The sequence below is a fragment of the Pygoscelis adeliae genome, unplaced genomic scaffold (assembly GCF_000699105.1).
Source record: "Pygoscelis adeliae isolate BGI_AS28 unplaced genomic scaffold, ASM69910v1 Scaffold202, whole genome shotgun sequence".
Classification (NCBI taxonomy): domain Eukaryota; kingdom Metazoa; phylum Chordata; class Aves; order Sphenisciformes; family Spheniscidae; genus Pygoscelis; species Pygoscelis adeliae.
Window position 1 is genome coordinate 1,452,538 of NW_008824544.1, and position 16,475 is coordinate 1,469,012.

Consider the following 16,475-nt stretch of genomic DNA (forward strand, 5'->3'; position numbering starts at 1 on the left):
GAGAGGAGTTGCATTAGAAAGTCCCTCCTTTAAAAGTGTCAAACTCCAACCTGCACGGAATAGGGAAAGGGAGACCCCCACCAACCTTCAGAAAATAATATAAAAGCAAACCTCAGAGGCAGAAGAAAATACCCAAAAGGAGAAGACTGCAGCTCGCAGTAATCTGTAAATGATTGCTGGCAAAGACTGGAGGCTTCAAGCTTGAGCTGTGTTTGTTCCAAAAGAAAGCCAAGAAGGACGGTGTTAATAAAGAGAGATTTAACTGAGGGCTGTGCTTGGAATAAAGTGGGCTACAAAAAGGTCAAATTTGATCAGTTGGAGCAGATTACAAGGGCTTTAAAAGGTAGTGGTGAAGAAATGAAACTGGGACTGTGAAGCAATATAGCACAAGATTGATTTTGGGGGTGGAGAGAAGCTGGGACAAGTGCTTATCAGCTTGAGAAGGAGGAAGAGCTGTGCTGGGTTTGTTGTCATTCCCACTCTGAGTAGAGTACTTGCTGCTTTTGTGGTTACGCTTCCCTGCCGTGGTTTTATACATATATATATTTTATTGTTATCATTGCTACAATGGTGTCTATAATCTCTGACTTGGATCCTCTGAAAAGCTGGAAAGTTTTAAGGTAGGCCTGTGTTTTCTTCTGTTTGGTACAGGCATTTTTGGTTTAGCCCTAAATTAACTGGAGCTTGAGTTATCATCGAAATGTGAGCCCTGGGCTTAAGTAAGAGAGGAGTTTCTGGTAATTAGAGCTCTTTTAAGATACAGCAAACCTTTAAGCAGATGTTTATAGAGACCTGAGGGACATTTTTTTAAATATACTTCTCGATGTTACAGTGCAGCGAGGAATTTTTTTTTCTTTCTTTTTTTTAAGGAGAGATTGCTCCGTAAATTCAAGTTAACAGTAAAGACTCACACCAGTTGAAACTGCAGGATTAACTCTCTGCTTTCCTTGCTGTGCTCTGCAGGGGAATGGGTGGGAAACTTCAGAGGAGCAAAAAAACCAGCGTGAAAGTTGATCAAGAAGTGGAAAACAGTCTTATGGGGGGAAAGGGGGACAAATGTGCTTGTCTTGTTTTGTTGTTGAAACTTCCACAGTTTGTTGTCCCTCTGAGGCATGTGTTTGATACTTAAAAGTTGCTACTGATTTTTACATTCAGTACTGCTATCTTTTATTTTGAATAGTGAAAAATGGTAACTCGAACTGCTAAAAAGAAGGATGGGGGGGAAGGGGGGGGGGGAAATCACCGTTAATGCCTGCTGCAGATATTAAAAATCCACAGTGTTAAATGTCCATGTTTAGTCCTGCTGTAAGTGCCTGGTTTTGCCTACTGAGAATCCGGACATGTAAAAAGTTTGCAGATGGTCTGCAGAAACTTCACTAAAACATTGGAACCATCTGGGAATGTAGATGGCAAAATTATACAATTAGTTAAATATAAAGTTTATTTCCCTCAGGTCTTAAGCAAAACATGAAGCTGCACCTAATACAATTTTTTTTTTTTTTAAGGGAGTAAATGACATTGATTTTGAGAGGGTATGTGAATTGTGATATTGTTGTTGTTATTAAATATTTTAAAATATACTTGAGCTTTTTGCTACAATGTTTTAAAGAACTTAATGTGTCCTGAGCTGAAAGAGGAAAACAACCCTTCAAAAGTCAAACCACAGAGTCTACTTACATGACTAGGGTTTTTTTCCTCATATCTGCAGAGTATTGAACTTTCTTTTTCAGAAGTTTACATTTCTCTGACCATCTTCTGAGCCTGTGTGTAGGAATGTGGACTAAGATCCTTTATCCTTCTCTGTGGTATGAGACTTGGTATAACGGTCTTATTGCAAGGTTTGTTTGTTTGTTTGTTTGTTTTTGTTTTGTTTTGTTTTTTTAAGTCATTTAGGACTCTCAGCACAGAATTACAAGTTTCTATTTGACTTCCAAAACTTCAGTGTGGATCTTAGCTCACACGTAGTGCTGTGCGGGGCGGTGGAGTGCAGGGCTGTGATTGGCATCTGGGGCGGGTGGTCACCCTAGGGACCAGAGCCGGGGTGACTTCTGTGAGTCATCACCAATGAATGCCAGTAAAATGCTTTTACAGAGCTCCGTATGTATTGTCTTACAGCGTGTCTTACGGCTCCAGAAAAGCTATCCTAGGAATTATTTTAAAAGTTTCTCTAGCTCTGTGAGACTACTTCTGATTCCTCTGCTAGTCAAGTCAGGTGATACCTGGGTTTTGCTGAGTTGAGGGATGACACAGAGGACTTGAAAGTCAAGAAAATTTAGGAGGAGAAACTGTTGCCCTCTCAAAGAATCCTGTTTTCTTAGAAAAATGATGTGTTTACATGACTGTAGAAGAAATATCTCCTTGGCACTTTTTCCCCTACAGCATGGCTGAAGTTTCCCAACTGCATGTGTGAATCTGGAGATTACAGCTGTATGGAGACAGAGTAGGTCAAAGATGTGATTAAGTCAATTTTACCGGATGTTTCTTTGTGTAGTTACTGTGTATAGTTAGAGCAGCAACTCTGTACAGACGTGACATTGTGCAGACTAACTGCAGGATGCAGAGGGTTAAGAGGTGGGAAAACACAGTATGTAATATAAGTGAAATGATCACTGATAGTAAAAAAAAAAAAACAAACAAAAAAACCCAAAGAAACTAGAATTCAACATGCAGCTCATATGGCTTGCAACTTATTACACTGTAATGCCACTTCTACCTTTTCTTATAAATTTTAGTTCCTTTTCTGCAGGCCAATTTCCAGCCTGTTTGATGCCTCTGAGCTTACCATTTTTAGTGTTTCCCCTCCATGTATCAAGGGAGCCTGTAACTAATATTTATAAGAAATAGAGGAGTGTTTCTTTGTGGTTCTCTTAGGCGGCACAAAGCAATTCTTTAAGACCCAAATGAAATGCTATAGCAAATGCTGTGATCAGCTCGAGACTAGTGTTCTACAGTGGCAAATTCTCAATTTTGTTTTCCTTGTGCACCCCCTGTAATTTATTCTGTGACTCGCTCACAATTTGAAACCTGCTTAGCTGGGAAAAGACTGAAGGACGCAGATCTCATGGAGGCGGGGAGGGGGAATAATTGCATTGGGGCTCAGATCAGCAATGGGCTGCCTTGGTGCTGGTTACCCCCATCTCAGCTGAGCTCTGGTTCCTCTGCTCTCCTCCCCAAATCCCCTGGGAGTGCATCTCCTGCCCTCTGAATAAAGATAATAATAAAGGAAAAGGTACAATATAACAACAGACAAGGCTGTGGCTGGTGGTGGAGCCTAAGGGGTGGGAGAGGTGGTGCTGGAGGGTGGCAGGGGATTTTGCTGGACTTCACCCAGCAGGGCTGGGAGAGCTAGCAGAGGTATTAAAATAAATAAATGGCAAAATGGTGTGTATCTATAATATTACATCAGGCCTCCCTCTTTCCTTGTGTCTGTCTGGGGTAGGACAGTGAGAATTGCAATACTCAGCAGCCACTGGCTACAGCAAGGGGGGGAGGAATTCGGGGGCTCTAAGAACAGTTTAACATGCAGAACAAAACCCACTTCAGAAAATATTTTCTTTCACTGGATTTCTTGTTAGTGATCTGAATATTAAAGTTACTGGAAAGTAAATCTGTGAGAGCTCCTGGATTTATTTTTTTTTTCCCTCCTGTTGTCTCTTTTCAGATAAGCTCCCAGCAAAACTTCTATGCTTTGACATTAACATACTGCTGGCTGATCTGCCCTTATAGATGCCTTCTCACTTTTCATAGTGAGACTAGAATAAATGCCATGTCTGTTGTATCCCTTGGAGCCAGGAGAGATTGGCAAAAATTCAGGCCTTTTTAAAATCCTTCAGAGTCTTACTAGCAAATGGTGTGTGCTAGCCCAGCCCTCTGCCGACATAGAAATCCCATTTACCTGTCTCCAGAATTATATGGGAGTTGGGATCTAGCCTCCCTAGTGCGTAAGAGAGACCAAGATCAGCTGCTGTGACTCCAGAGATGTCTCTAATCCCTGTTCAAAACTTTCCCTGTACTTCTGGGATGTGGTTTTTTCCCTCACACATGACAGGGACAGCTTTGGTTGCTCTTTCTGAAGCCAGAGCCTGTGCTCTGGGCCCCTACAACAGCAAAAGCAGAGCAGTAGCCTAACAAGGAGAGGCACAAAAAGGAGAGGAAAAAAAAAATCCCTCAAGGCCACATCTCCTCTGTTGCTTTTCTCCCTTAATTTGGCTCCAACAAGGCTAAATGCAGCACTATAAATCACGAGTTACCTATACAGGGAAGACCTTGTACCCCTTTGCATTCCGGTCTGAAGAAGTATGTGACCTTTCTATGGCTTATTGCTAGGAAAAAAAAGTTGGTTTTAACTTGACTTCGCAACCTCAAGGTGAAATCCAAGCAAAGAGTAGAAGTTTTCACTCAGATGAGCAGTCAACTTACAGTCTGTGAAGCAGCGAATCTTGCTGTACTGCTCTGAATACAGATGACCTGAATTTCACAAGTCCTATTGAACTGGCCCATACAACTTGGCTAATGGAGTTGGGAACATCTTGTTTGGAACAAGTCATGTGTCAGGTGGATGTACCAATTCAAATGTTCTCTCCAAAATGCCTTTTCCACCACGCACACCATCCAAACTGCCTGTAAATGGTTTGGCTTTTCAGGAAAAAAATGGTTTTCATGCTTGGCAAGTCAGTCCAGGAGGAGCAATTTCAGCCTTGTTGGTGTTTTATTATGAGCTATTTTGGGCAAATAGTCCTAACCCCACACCCTGCTCCTGTGATTGCCCGTGAATTAAGATGGGTTAAATAGCTTCAAGGTGTTCAAATTGGAGAAGGGGGAGGAAAATACGCACAACAGCTCAAATGCGGTTGTTGGCACAGAACAATAAACCGAGACGACCGTAGTGATGAGAGTCTTGTTCCTCTTTTGGCTTTTGCCTTTCCATCTTAGCAAAGCTTAAGATAAGGCATCCTGTATTGGATTCAGTATCTGAACAGACCAGTTAACGGCATGGACCCCCAACACAGAACTACTGCTCAGAAAAGGGGGTAAAAAAAAATTATTTCACATGTGCTTTACTCTGAGGACCTGAACAATGTTACCTCCACCCACTACTCAAAAACAAAACAAGCCCTGAAAGTTTGGCCCAGGGACATAACACTGGACTCCATCACCACCATGAAATACAGATAATGGAATTTCAGATGTCAGTGGAGAATACAAATTCCCCCATAATTGCCACAATATGCTCGCTTTAAAAAAAATGAATATGCTTGAAAAGAGGGTGTGTGTATCTTGTAATAACTAAAAACACATTTGAGAAATGGTTTTCCAGTTAACCCCTCCAAAAACACAGATCATGTCAGAGATGGCGCTGAAAGGGATGTTAGTGAGGGTCACGTAAGTCCCAAGTCGTGATACAAATGAGAATTGCCAGGGGATGATGGTTGGTACTGAGCTCTTATACGTAAAATATGAGCAGCGAAACATAGTCTGGATTCCTCTGCTTTCAGTTTGAACATGTAACTCTACAATCACTCAAGTGAGTAACACTGGGATGAAAAATTAAGGCCAGCTATATTGAAGTACGAGGTTTTTAGTCACTTTTTCATCTTTTGTATCTGTGCTTCCTCTGCACTTTGTAGAGGACAATACTGGCAGTTTTTTCCTGGTTTGGATCTTTTTCTTAAAAAGGCAGGATATACGGGGTGATTCAAAAAGTGAAGATAACAGAAAATAGCAGATTAGGATGTAACACACTCCTGCATCCACTGTTGATGGATGAGAAAGTCATCTAGTCCTTCTCTAAGCCTGTGCAGATTTATTCTTGCATCTTTATTTTCCCCTGATAAAAATTCAATCACTCTTTTCAATAAGATGTTACTCTCCACTGTTTTACTAAAAACAATCCACTTTTCATATCAAGCCTGTATACAAGCTTATTACATCTTGTTCATTTGGACATGAGTTGTTAAATCTTCCAGGTGCTTTACGGGGGATTTAATCATCCAATTTAAATGAATGCTTTCTCACAAAGAGGTTTACTTATTATTGCTGCTATATTCCTTTGCCTAATTGTTTAAATTGCCCTAACCCCAAAATCATAATATAAAATTACTGCACCAGCAACATAGATGCCTAGCAAGAGTCGATGATGGTAAGTGTGTAGTAACACTCTCCCAGACATCAGTGAACTGCAGTTCAGGGACTTCCTATGCCAGCAGTGATGGTTTTTTCTTGACGAATGCTTACTCCATGAATTTATCTGACTGCTTTTGCAGTTTTAACTTTGAGACCACGTCTTGCAGCAAAGAAATTCTGTGGTTTGACACACTGGTTGCACCTATGTTAACAAAGTAATGCACTGGAAGGGCTCTTTTACGTGTAAATTTGTCTTGCATCCATGTTTTGGGACACGTGGTAGCTGTTTGGAGTGGTTTCCTTGCTAAGGCCTTGAGACATTGAGTTTCAGGTTCCTTTCTTTTGAAGGGAGGGGGAGGTTGTGTTGTTTCTGCATCTATTATACCCCAAAATTTCATTTCTGACTGGTGATTAATGAAATCCAGTTACATGGATGCACATGTTGCAGGATGCAGGTGAAAACAGGATCATCCTTTCCTACAAGCATTACTTAATCATACTGAATTTCATCTACGATTTCATCATCTTCATCTCTTAAATCAATGAGAGTCTTAATGTCCTTCTGCAGATCTCTGCAGCTCTTTCATAACTAACCCATTGCAAATTTTAAGCTTTGTCTAGTTCTGCACTCAGTGGAACTGAAATAAAGAGGAAATTGCCTGTCGAAAGGAAAGGTAACTGGGCAGTGGCAGCGATACATTGTGCCTTGAGAGATAAGGTTATATTTTCAAGCTTTTCTGAGGCTTTCTGTGTCAGTTTGGATGAGTAACTTAATCTCTGTGTGCCTCAGTTCCCACTAGTAAAATGGAGTTGTTAATACCTGTCTTATCTACTTTGGCTATAAACTTTTCATGGCTATAGAGATGTACGGCTCTGTCCGTACAGAGCCCACAGCAGTGAGGGCTCAGCCTTGGGCTGGGCTTTTCACCACCTGCCCTCATAAAAATAATTTACTTAACTGAAACTGGAATTTAACTCTTTTAAGAACAAGTAATTCCTTGCTCATTTGCTAAAACCTTTTCTTCAGTATTTCTGCCTTTGCAAGGCAGCTCCGCAGATGAACCACTCAAATTCCTCACATGCACCAGCTTTTTTCCAAGAAGTTGTTAGGCTGAAGCTGGTTGAAGCCTGGAACCCAGAGCTGCATGATCTGGCTGAGCTTTGCCTAATGGCAAATTACTTAGCTTGAGGGCTTGGGTTTCTTATTTTTCCCCTTTGGGTTTTGGGGGTTTTTTTGCGTATGTGTTGCTTCCGTTCAGTAACCCTTTATAAAAATTTGTAAGCTCAGTTACTGTTCTGCTTTATTAAACCCCCCTCCAAGCTTAGTCTCTCCTTTGGTATGCAGTTCCTTCTCTGCATAGCTGCTCGTTTCATGTCTGATAGCTGCACATGTGAATAATTCTTTTCATAGGCTCATTTCTTGCTCTCCTTCATTTTTCTAACCCCCTCCCCAGTTGACATGCAACTCTACTCACCTGTGTTTCATCACCTTCCTTCAGCAAAACCTGTGCCACATGGCATTTTCCCAGCCATTGGTAATGTTCCCTGCTGTCCCTGTGGAGGGGTGTCATTAGAGCAATGAAACTCGTCTAGTAGTTATTATTCCAGCAGTCATTATTACAGCATTGCCTGTATAACAGGCTTTGTTTTGTTCAAGAGAGATTCATTAAAGATCTCTTGCACCCCTGCTAGTCTCAAGGTGCCGTACCAAGGACGGAGCAAAGGAAGGTGAAACCAGGAAGATTTGCAGTCTCTCTTGCTGGGCCTTTAGATCAAGATCCAGGAGATTTTCTTTTGCTTGACCTGAGCAGGAGCTTGTCGTGCTTTAACCTCAGCTGGCAACTAAGCCCCACACAGCCGCTCGCTCACTCCCCCCCAGTGGGATGGGGGAGAGAATCGGAAGGGTAAAAGGGAGAAAACTCGTGGGTTGAGATACAGACAGTTTAATAGGGAAAGCAAAAGCCGCGCACACAAGCAAAGCAAAACAAGGAATTCATTCACTGCTTCCCATGGGCAGGCAGGTGTTCAGCCATCTCCAGGAAAGCAGGGCTCCATCATGTGTAACGGTGACTTGGGAAGACAAACACCATCACTCCGAACGTCCCCCCCTTCCTTCTTCTTCCCCCAGCTCTACACACTGAGCATGACGTCACATGGTATGGAATGTCCCTTTGGCCAGTTGGGGTCAGCTGTCCTGGCTGTGCCCCCTCCCAGCTTCTTGTGCACCTCCAGCCTTCTCAGTCGGTAGAGCACGGGAAGCTGAAAAGTCCTTGACTAGTGTAAGCACTGCTCAGCAACAACTAAAACATTGGTGTGTTATCAACATTATTCTCACTCTAAATCCAACACACAGCACTGTACCAGCTACTAGGAAGGAAATTAACTCCATCCCCGCTGAAACCAGGACAGAGCTGAATTTCTTTTCTGTAAGGAAAACACTCTAACTGTTCCCTATGGGTGTTTGGTGGGTATCACTGTCTCCTGAGGAACCTGTTCAGGCTTCAGGACCTCTAATACTCCTGAAAAATGCTCTGTGGCACTAAAAAATTCTTAGCATAACTGAAATGTTACCGTACAACCTCTTATATGAGCAGCTGAACATGCTTCTACTGATTATACTCTAATTTTCCTTAAAAAAACCAAACCTCATATGAATTGCATTACTATATAACTTTCTCAGATGCTTTTTCTTTGATTGTGTGTGTTTTCCCCATGTTTCATCACAAGTGGAAGAGGTTCCTCGGTTTTTTATACCTCATCTGGGAAAGTTTGTGCATCCCTTGCATGCAGAGTTCGTTCTGATAATTCATTATAGGATACTTGTTCTTGAGTTGGTCCCAAGCTGATAATAATGGACCACTTTGTTACTGAACTCCTGTCGATCTGCAGATATTGCCTTTTTGTTGTTGTTCATTTGTTTTTTCCAACTGAGTTTTAAAACTGAAGATTTTCTAAAGGTAGAAATATTGAGAGGCTCCAGTGATTATCACAATAATTGTACTGTCTCTCTCTTTTGTTGAACGTGTGGATTTCACATTATTGGAAAAATCTGTCATGTCAGTTGTGCTAGGGTTTTTTTCTTTTCTTTTCTTTTTCAGATGTCAAGCTAAATTGTCTGTAGCCAGTTATCTTCAAGAAATGCTTTATATAGATAATTTGTATCTGTTACAAAATTAATTCACTTGTTCAGGTAACTTTGCGTCTTCAGTAGCGGAAGACTGATTCTCAGCTTAACATACCTGAACTACAGACTACATTTATGTATTAAATTAGTGGATCAATGGAGCCAGAACTTAGTTGGGGTTGGAAATCTTGGTATGACTTTTGAGTTAATTGATTAAGCATACTCCATCCAAGAATTTGTGAGATACCATGGAAAGCTTTAAAGTAAAAGAGGGTAGAAGTTAGTTTTTTCTTTAGTTTCAAGACTCGCAGTTTTAAATAGGGTTCTTGGTCTCCAGGTCCCAAAGAAAACAGTGATGTATTATAGAAAGGACTTCAAGTGAGTCTTTGAAGCGGTGGACATTCCAGTTCTGAAAAATATGCGGACTTAATAACCTTTCTCCACAAAGAATAAGTTATAAATATAGAAGTGAATTAATCTACGTGTCACCCCCGCACTACTCTTCCCATTATGCTCATCCTGAACCAGGAGGATGGCAGATTTCAAACTGAGACTACCTGATTCTGCAAATAGTAACTAAATTCACCTTCAAGCATTTGCAGGATGAATTTCACTTCTCAATCTCTTAGGCTGTAATTAATCTTTGCTTTAAACAAGCAAGGGGTTACTGCATATTAATCAGAGGTGGTTTCTAGTCCCTGGGAGGTTTGCATGGCTTTCCATGCAACTTCCTTCAAGAAGTACTGGGTCTGTGATCCCAGTTATGTATTTGAGCCTTAATTTTTAACATGCCCTGTCAGTAGAGCTGCTGGGCATGTTTGTGAACTTGGCACTTCAGCTGGGCATCCTTTCTGCCCTGGTGTGGTCATAGAGAAGAATTTCAGTCCCACCAGTAGCTGTTGCTGCTGAGGCTGGTGAGTGTCCCTGTAGCCCTTGGACTTCTCCTTTGTTGGAAAAAGTGACCATGCCAAGAGTTGCAAAATGTTGTTGACTGGGGTCGAGTTTTGGCTGGACATGCCAAAATAAAGGATTTATGTAGCCTGGGAAGAATTATGGGCTTGGAAAGGGGAGATAGGTATTAAAGGCCGCAAATGGGGTTATGGGGAGAAAAGTATTTAAACACTGATGTAAACTTACATTGACTCCAACAGGAATTAATTGGCAGGGTCTTTTGTGTGACTTTTGGGGTTAGATTTCCAGCTGACACAAACTGACAAAGCTCCATTGAGCAAGATCTACTGACTTAGAGCAACTGGGAGTTGGGCCCCATGTGTTTTGCAGAAAACTTGACATCTTTCTTTTTGTACATAAAGTTTCTGGATCTAATAGGAGAAAAAATGTCTTGGTTAGAGCACTTACTGTATTAATTAATTCCAGCCTGTTGATGCCCAGTATTACTCTGTCTGAAGTCTGGACTCTAAAAAGCTCTTGGGAATAAGGTTACATTCAGTTTTAATTTTCTAGTTATTTTTCCTGTATTTAAAAGAAACAATGACCTAGCTCTTTGCTCTTTAGTCAGCATTCAAGTAGACTAATAAATTTAGCATAATCTATTAACAAACCTAAACCTATGACATCCTAGGTTGCAGACAAGCTGTGTAAACTAGTTGCATACTGACTTTAAATCATTAGAAAGTGGTGATAGGAGAAACTAAACTTGCTATATTGTAGAGTAACTGGTTTTTTTGTTTTGGGAAGGTTTTTGCTACCCATTTGAGCTGAAAGTTCCCCGATTTTTGCAAAGGTTTTTTTGTTTTGTTTTGTTTTGTTTTTAATTTCTGCAAAAGCAATTTGTATTTTTAACCCAGAACAGCATGGTTCCCACATATAGCTCTGGGACTGCTCTTAGACTGAGTTCAGATCTCCGTGCTGTTTGCTGAGAGTTGCAGCTACATCTGTGGGCAGTAAGCTGCTCTTTTTGCCATGACGTTCATTAAATTCTGTGGTTAATGAGCTCTTACATCATGCGCGCAGGTCTTATAAGTGCAACTGTAGAGTCTTATTGCATGATGCCTCAAAACTGGCTAGATCGCTATTTTATGTGGACTTTGAGGTCTTCTCTTACATCTTTACTCTCCTCCTTCTCATAAGAAGAATTTAAAAGCACTCTCAGTTCGCCACCCCCACACCCCAGAGAAAAAGCAAGTTACTCTCTTATTAAGAGGTCCTCTAAGTTAAAAATATCCTCTCTAGCAATATTTTCTATAGTAAACCACAATCCGAATTTTTCTATTGGTATGAGTCAGGGATGCAGTTATTGCACTTTACATCCTTTCTTCTCTATCTTATCTGTAGATATTGTACAACCATGCACAGCAGCGTGTCCAACAGCAAAAATAGGTAATTACTCTTACAGTGACAAAATAGCACAAAGACTTTGATCCACTGCAAAGAAAATTCATGTTGTTCACATTGATGTGGTTGAGTAAAGGCAACAAGAAGAATGAGCACGGATGAAGCTGCAGGTCCAAGTCCAGGAGGTATAACTTCATCCTATTTACATGCAGATAAGAAGTTACTGTTGCCAGAGTTATTTTTGCTACAGTTACAGATGTTTACTGGGCAGGCATCATAGCAGAAAAGTCCTAGGAAAGGACTTCAGTTAATTTCCAGAAAAAACATCATAGTCACTGTTTAAGAAAAATAAACCATCTTAAAACAAAATGTCCTGTAATGTACAGAAGCCTAGCTTGAATGTACCGTGTACCTGTATTAATCTGACTGTACTGATCATTGCCTTGTTTTCCCATTAAACTCTCTGCAAGTTATTACAGGGTTGATTGTACTTTGTGTATTGGCAATTCAGGTTATGGATTAAATTTAAGCAGATATTATGAAAATACAGTCCATAACAACAGGGGGAAAACAAGCTCTGTTGATTAAAATGAGCCATGTATACAGTGAGCTTGTGATTCGGATATGAAACAATGTTGGGCTCCAGGTTGCAACATCACAAAACATAAAAATTTGGAGGAAAGAATGAGTTCTGCATTTATCCCCCCCCCCCCAAATTTGTTCTTATAATGCACCACAGCAGTCAGACCACACAGGAAGTTTGCACAAATCTACATGGTGAAAGTGGGATGGGAAAGCAGAACTAGTTCAGCAGCAAAGGTTTGGGCATTTTATCTTTCTTCAGCAACTGGAAGCTTAGTGGGGCACTACTGAATAAAACCAGCTTTGCAGGGAGGAAGCTGTATAATCAGTATGTGTGACGGTTTCTTAAGATGTGATGATCTGGAACAGAGCAGTTACCTATATATGGTATCTTTGTATCTTCTCAGTAGTAGCAGCCAATTTTGAATTCCTTCAGGAAGATGATAAAAAATGTGCTTTAACCGAGGGGTTCCGGCAATAGTTAGCTAATAATTTCAGACCTAGAAGGACTTCCTTATGAGGAGTGTTTAATTACGGAAGCAAAGAGTTGTACAGAATAGCAAGCACTTCTCAGAAATGGTGATTTAGGCTTTTGTTGTTCGAATTTTGTTATAACACGAAGGGGAAAAAAAATCTTGCAAGAGATTTGAAACCGATAACCCACATGACAATTAGCTCACGGCATACTGTGCCAGTAGATACCATGGAGGCCAAATGCTTAAAATTGGGAAAAAGAAAAAAATTATGGATGATGAGAACATCTACAATTAGATAGGATTAAAATGGATGGGGAAGGATATAAGTCCTCATGCTTTGGCCAACTACTATCTAAGGTCAAGAAGCATCTTTCCTTATTTGGCAACAAATCCCTATCCATGTAGGCTTTTTGTACCTCTTAGGGATGGAAGGTCATGTAAAACAAACTCCCATCTGATCCCATGAGACAATTCCTGTGTTATACAAGAGTGTTAAAATCCTACTAATTGAATTTTTTTCCTAACACTGAATTCTAACAGCATTTACTTTATTGATGCAATGCATGAGTCAAAAGAGAGAACAAATCTTTCAAGCCTTGTCTTACTAAAACATATACTTTTATTTAACAGCATTATATATGATATCCTCACCACTTTCTGGACCGATGAGTTCCACAGGGTAATTTTGCATTGCATTAAAATAATTATCCGTCACCATTTGAACTTTGTGTAATCTCAAATAAGTAAATTGTATACTTTAGCAAGCCAGCATGCATTCTGAAATTGTTATGGGAAAGATTTGCATTAGGAAAATGTAGACTTCCTCCCCCTCCTTCCCAGGATAAAAATCTCTGTACACAATAGCAGTACTGCCACATGTCATGGGGACATTGTGTAAATTACAGAGTTACAAATTTGTCAGCCTAACCAAATGTCTGAAAGAATAATGTCATATTAGTTATATTTCAGCTGTAAGCATGGCCTGTTTTAACCTTGATTTGTGTGGCAGCTAGCCATACTAACAGCTTGTGCATGGTTGATTATAAACAACTTTGGTTTAATGTAACAAAATTCTCATTTAATTCCTGGGACCTTGATGCAATGGTGATCAAAGTAAACTCGGACATATTCCTGAGGTAAAGGATTAGATTAGACTGACCAGAAAAGACAGGCTCCTGAAGATTTCAAGATCATAAGATCTTTTGTATGTTGTAATTCAAACATTCTGAAGTTGGATAGTACACCTGGAAATATATAGATGGAGAATTGCGTTACATGCATAGCAAGCCTTGATATAACTTGGACCAGTTTTGATTTTCTTTTCTTTCTTTCTCTCTCTCTCTCTCTTTTCTTTTTTTTTTTTTTTTTTAAGAAAAGCTTTATTCGTTTGGGATTGCCAGTTATTTTCCTCTACATTATCATTGCATATAAAGGATGAAAAATTTATTCTGGAAGAGCTGGAACCCTTGAAGTCTGTTTTATTTGTTTGGGGTTTGCCTTCGCTGGATCCTCTTGTGCTGAATCAGATGTAGATTCAGACTAGGGAGGGAAGGGCTGTCCTGGTTTGGTTTTTTTTTTCTATATTTCTGGTTGCTTCCGTGTTATTGTTGGGGGGGTGGTGGTTTTTTTTTTTCCTTTTCTTTTTTTCTCTTTATTATTATTTCATTTGTTTTGGGGTGGGTTTTATTTTGGTTTGGGGTTTTTTTTGAGGTTTTGGTTCTTGTTGGGTTTTTTTTGGTGAGGATTATAAGTGTCCTTGTCTGAAGCGGTGTACCTGAGATGCTCTCTGACTTTACTTGACTGCTTATTTTCAGGAGGCTTAAGACATTTTAGTATTTTTGAGATTACCACCTCCTTGCCAAGCATCTCAGAAACTGGGCAAGAAGTTCAAAAAAGGTGGGAGGGATTAAGCTAACATTTGTGTGTGACTATACTTACACATCTGCTTCCTAAAGAGGGTGGGAAGGCACTATGATGTTCACTTCATTTTGAAACCCGCAATAGTCAATTTAGGTCTGTAAATGTCAAATTTGAGGGTTTTTGTTGCATGAGCATCAAAACCTGAGTTGAACCTTTGAGTGGTTCTTAAGCTTGTGGTGAACTGAGTCAAACTGCAGGAATGATCCTTAACTTAGTTACCCCAATAAACTCCTGCTACTTTGCAGCTTTACATTCTTTCTTTGCAAATAGCTGATTTTCAACATTCCCTCTTTACCACCTGTAGAAAAAGTACAACTCTTGCCTTCAAACAGAATCAAACCTTTACACAAACATGGTTGGTAAGGTTGGGAAAAATCCCCCCCCCCCTGCAAGTCTTCAATTCCTGATTTTTTTGGTTTGAGAGAGCAACAATATAAACCACGAACTTTAGTTTTCTATGCAGTGTTGTCAATGGCAGGGTGGGAGAACAGAAGTAATAACCTAAGGCCCTTTATTATAAGTTTGATATTTGTTTCATAGGGCAATATGGTGCTGTACATCATCCTGGTGTTGGGAATCTTTAAGAGTATAGACAATTAATCCAGTGCTGCCAGTTTTCATAGTTACAAATTTCCTTGACTCTGGGAAAAATGATTATGTGAATGGAAATTTCTAGTCTATAAACAAACCGGGAAAGGCACAGGTGCTCACATGTACACAAAGACTTTTAAGGTGAATAACCTTTTGTTCAGTCACAAGGTAAAAACGCACAAATTTGCTAGTATTTTTTTTAATATATATAGAATCACATAGTGGGGTTTTCTTTATGTCTATGGTAAGATTATTGCACAATCTTAGGACTTGCTTTGAGACCTACATTTCTTTTGTGCTTGTCAGTCCATGATCTTTTGAAACAGGAACTGCACAAAGATTTCTGACCTCACAAGGTAACAGAAATTACTCTTCTAAATTCCGCATGAACTTCTGACCAGATGTTCACTTCTGCTTCAGCTGTGATATTTCCCCCTCAGTCTGGACTACTTGTGATATAAATGTTTCTTGTCTCCAAATGGAAGCATCAGTCCTGTTTGGGGGCCAAATTTTCATGTCCTTTTAAATGCATACTCTAGAAACTAAGTAGAACTCCTGCCCAACACCCACAGAAGACATCAGCTTGCGAAGGTTTCTGACAGTGTGCTTCAGGGAAAGATTTTAAGTCACTTAAAATAGTTTAACTCTAGTTCTTTTATATTCTCATGCTTATGGCTTGCTGTTTTAAAGACCTGTTATTTTTAAGACTTCATACCAGTACTAATCAATCTTAGCTGCGTGTCCCCAAATTATGTATGAAGACAATGTATTTATGTTTTCATTTGTCAAAGAAGACTCTACGCCAAACCAAAGGCTTAATAATCAGTGAGTGCTGAGTGGGGATCTTTTTTGTTTAGCTGTGTTTGTCCTGGAGATTGTTAGGCTGAACTATTTGTTTAAAAGAAACAAAATGAAAATGAGAGTTCTATAGCCAAGTTTTCAAATGATTCTCTTGCTCAGTGGCACTTGCTGAGACAGGAGAAGTGATGGCTAGTGCTTCAAAAATCCTTTGTGCTCTCATTTTTTGGAATTTGAGCTCCTAAGAGAGTCTGGCCTTTTGCCTACATCCTGAGATTAGCCCGAGCACTGGAGGTTTTTTCTGATCTGCACAGTCTAAAATTAAGACATTGGTTGGGAAGTTTTTAATCCAGTTGTTGTTAAGGCATCTCCTTCAAGGTACTAGCCACCTTTAACTGTTCTTGACTTCAAAGAGTGTTGATGATTGAGTTCCATACTGGCATATCAAGACAGAAATAGACCCCCAGTTTGGGAAGGTATGTTTTCATTATGTTTTGAACCTCTCTTGCCATTCCTTCTCTGTGAATCTCAATTGTTTCTAAAACTGTGTTTAACTTTCTGTGAAC

At 40.0% G+C, this 16,475-nt stretch overlaps 1 protein-coding gene across 1 annotated transcript in view; it reads left to right on the top strand.

Annotated features, from left to right (window-relative positions):
• Positions 1-567: 567 nt before the first annotated feature.
• CELF2 (CUGBP, Elav-like family member 2) overlaps positions 568-16,475 on the top strand; it is a 379,525-nt gene continuing 363,617 nt past the window's right edge. Inside the window, exon 1 of the mRNA XM_009321743.1 lies at positions 568-620. Within this exon, the coding sequence (XP_009320018.1) occupies positions 568-620 (53 nt within the window). The remainder of the gene's footprint in view (positions 621-16,475) is intronic.